Raw genomic sequence first — 2,181 nt, 5'->3', positions numbered from 1 at the left:
AGGATATGATGGTCCAGCGGAGCCCCAGCCGCCTGCTGGTCTCCAGGCCCTGCGCCTCCTGCCGCGCCGCCTCCAGCTGCTTTGGGTTTGCGAACTGTCCCTCCTCCCCGGGGGACTCGGGCACATTCTCAAAGTTGAACTTGTCCACTTGAATCGCCATTCTAGGAGGAGAAGCAGCAGAGAATTAATAAGTTGGGTAATTGCTTCTGCTGGCTGTGGGAGCCGGCACACGCCAGCGTGAGGCTGGGTAATGAATCATTATCGTCGTAATTCAGAGCGGATTCATCCCGGGAAGTGAAACAAAAGACCCCAGGGCGGCGCCACTCTGCTGCCGGCCTACGCACAGTGCAGGGGCGGAGACCTAGTGGGGGTCCCGCCCCGGAGGCCACGGGGGTCTCCCAAGTCCAGACGCAGCAGCAGGGCAGGCGGCCCCGCCGAGTGGCGACCGCTGGACCCTGCGGACCCGAAGCCCCTGCAGGCCAGCCGCCCTCTGACCCCGTCACCTCAGCCTTCCTCAGCCAGGGCGAGGGCTGCTGGCACAGGCCAGGCCCACGTCCCAGCACCCGTCTGGTGCGGCCGTGTGCCCGGAGCCCACTTGATTTGAAGCTACTGTCCACCCGCCCGTCGTTTCGACTCCAGTGCCCGAACTGCGGCCCATCACCGCTGCGTCCAGCCCTCCCGACTCGGCAGTCTGTAGGGGACACGGGCTCCTGCCTCAAACCCCGTGCTGGGGGTACTCACCGACCCGTGTGCCCAGGGACCTTTCGACACCCCCGCAGGTCTGAGCTTCACCGAGATCCCCGGACTCTTCTCCCCTCCCCCACCCCCTGCAGACCCCCATCTATTTCCGTCGTAGTGTTTGTCACGAGCTGTAAGTCCTTATTTTTAGGTTTCGTAGCTGTCTATGAGTCCTCCTGGAACTCAGCCCTGCTCAGGGCACCCCGCGACCAGGCCTAGAACAGCCCCTACTCGGGGCACCCCGCGCCCAGGCCTAGAACAGCCCCTGTTCTGGGCACCCCGCGTCCCAGCACCTGGCACGCTGCAGCCCCGCTGCTCCCTGAGCTGTGACGGCGTCACAAGCTGCCCCCGCGCCCTGGCCCCTGACCCAGCTGGTCTCCAGACCAGACAGGACCAGGCTTGTTCACGCCTGGCCTACACCTCCAGGGGGACCTGGTGTCCCCGTACAAACTCGGGCCCTCGGGCAAGGCCTGCTGCAGCGCAGGAAGAAGCAGGGCTGTCTGCACGGTGCACCCCCAGGCGCTGGCCACAGCTGAGAGCCACGAGTCTGGCTGAAGACGGGCATGGGCACGGCCCCTCCCCCACCGAGCTGGGCCGTGGCCAGCTCCCTCAGCCAGCCCAGCACACCCTTCCTGGCCCGGGGGCGTGACCCACACACACAGGAGACCAAGGCGGAGCCCCGCGGGGGCTGCGCCTTCGCACGAGATGGAACTCCCTGTGGCCGCGAGAGCCAGAGACAGCCCCAGGGTCCACCTCAGCCCCCCACTCCGGGGCGCGGCCGGGCCAGCCGGCCTGGGAGGATGCGAGCTGTGGGGGCAGAGCCCAGGGTGATGAGGGCCGACCACCCCGACCCCCGCGGGCAACCTGGCGGCCAGGCAGCATTGGGGACAGACACACGAAGACGGGCCGGAGGCACCGCCGCCCGCTGTGCCAGCGTCCGCTCCGGCTGCCCCCAGGCAGGCAGGCGGGAGGCAGCTGGTCACCCCAGAGCCACAGCCGCCACGTGCCCCTCGCCGGGAGCACCTTCCGGTGCAGGGCGCTGCCACCCCCCTGCCACGTGCCTGCGGCGCGGCCGACTTGACACCCCACGGTCCACGCGCTGAGTTTCGTTTCAAAACAACAAAATGTTGAAAACAATCGAAGCCGACATGTCTGTGCGTGAATTTCTCACCTGCGTGCGTGACCTCGGGTCCTTCCAGACACGAGCGCCTGCGGCCAGGCCAGTGCGGAGGGCCCCGGGACACGCCTGGCGGTGCCTGCCGCCGGCCGGGCCCCGAGCCCTCACTGTGATGGGGCGAGGCAGCAGCCACGACTTGCTCGGGCCTGCACGCCTCCTGAGGGCGACCGTCCTCCCGGGCCTGCGGCCACGGACCTCCCTCAGCAGCGGGACAGCGCTGCCGGTGGCCAGCCAGCCAGCGGACACTGCAGCTCGGAGCGCCGGCC

The 2,181-nt window shown here is 68.3% G+C and overlaps 1 protein-coding gene across 1 annotated transcript in view; it reads right to left on the bottom strand.

The window, feature by feature from the left end:
• The window catches only part of TRAPPC9 (trafficking protein particle complex 9), a 133,557-nt gene that overhangs the window by 11,899 nt on the left and 119,477 nt on the right, over positions 1-2,181 (bottom strand). Inside the window, exon 19 of the mRNA XM_012722892.1 lies at positions 5-161. Within this exon, the coding sequence (XP_012578346.1) occupies positions 5-161 (157 nt within the window). The remainder of the gene's footprint in view (positions 1-4; positions 162-2,181) is intronic.

This window comes from Condylura cristata, unplaced genomic scaffold, assembly GCF_000260355.1.
Source record: "Condylura cristata isolate star-nosed mole 26May11 unplaced genomic scaffold, ConCri1.0 scaffold00009, whole genome shotgun sequence".
NCBI classification, from domain to species: Eukaryota; Metazoa; Chordata; class Mammalia; order Eulipotyphla; family Talpidae; genus Condylura; species Condylura cristata.
The sequence above is the reverse complement of the archived record's forward strand: the minus strand, read 5'-3'. Positions and strand labels throughout refer to the sequence as shown.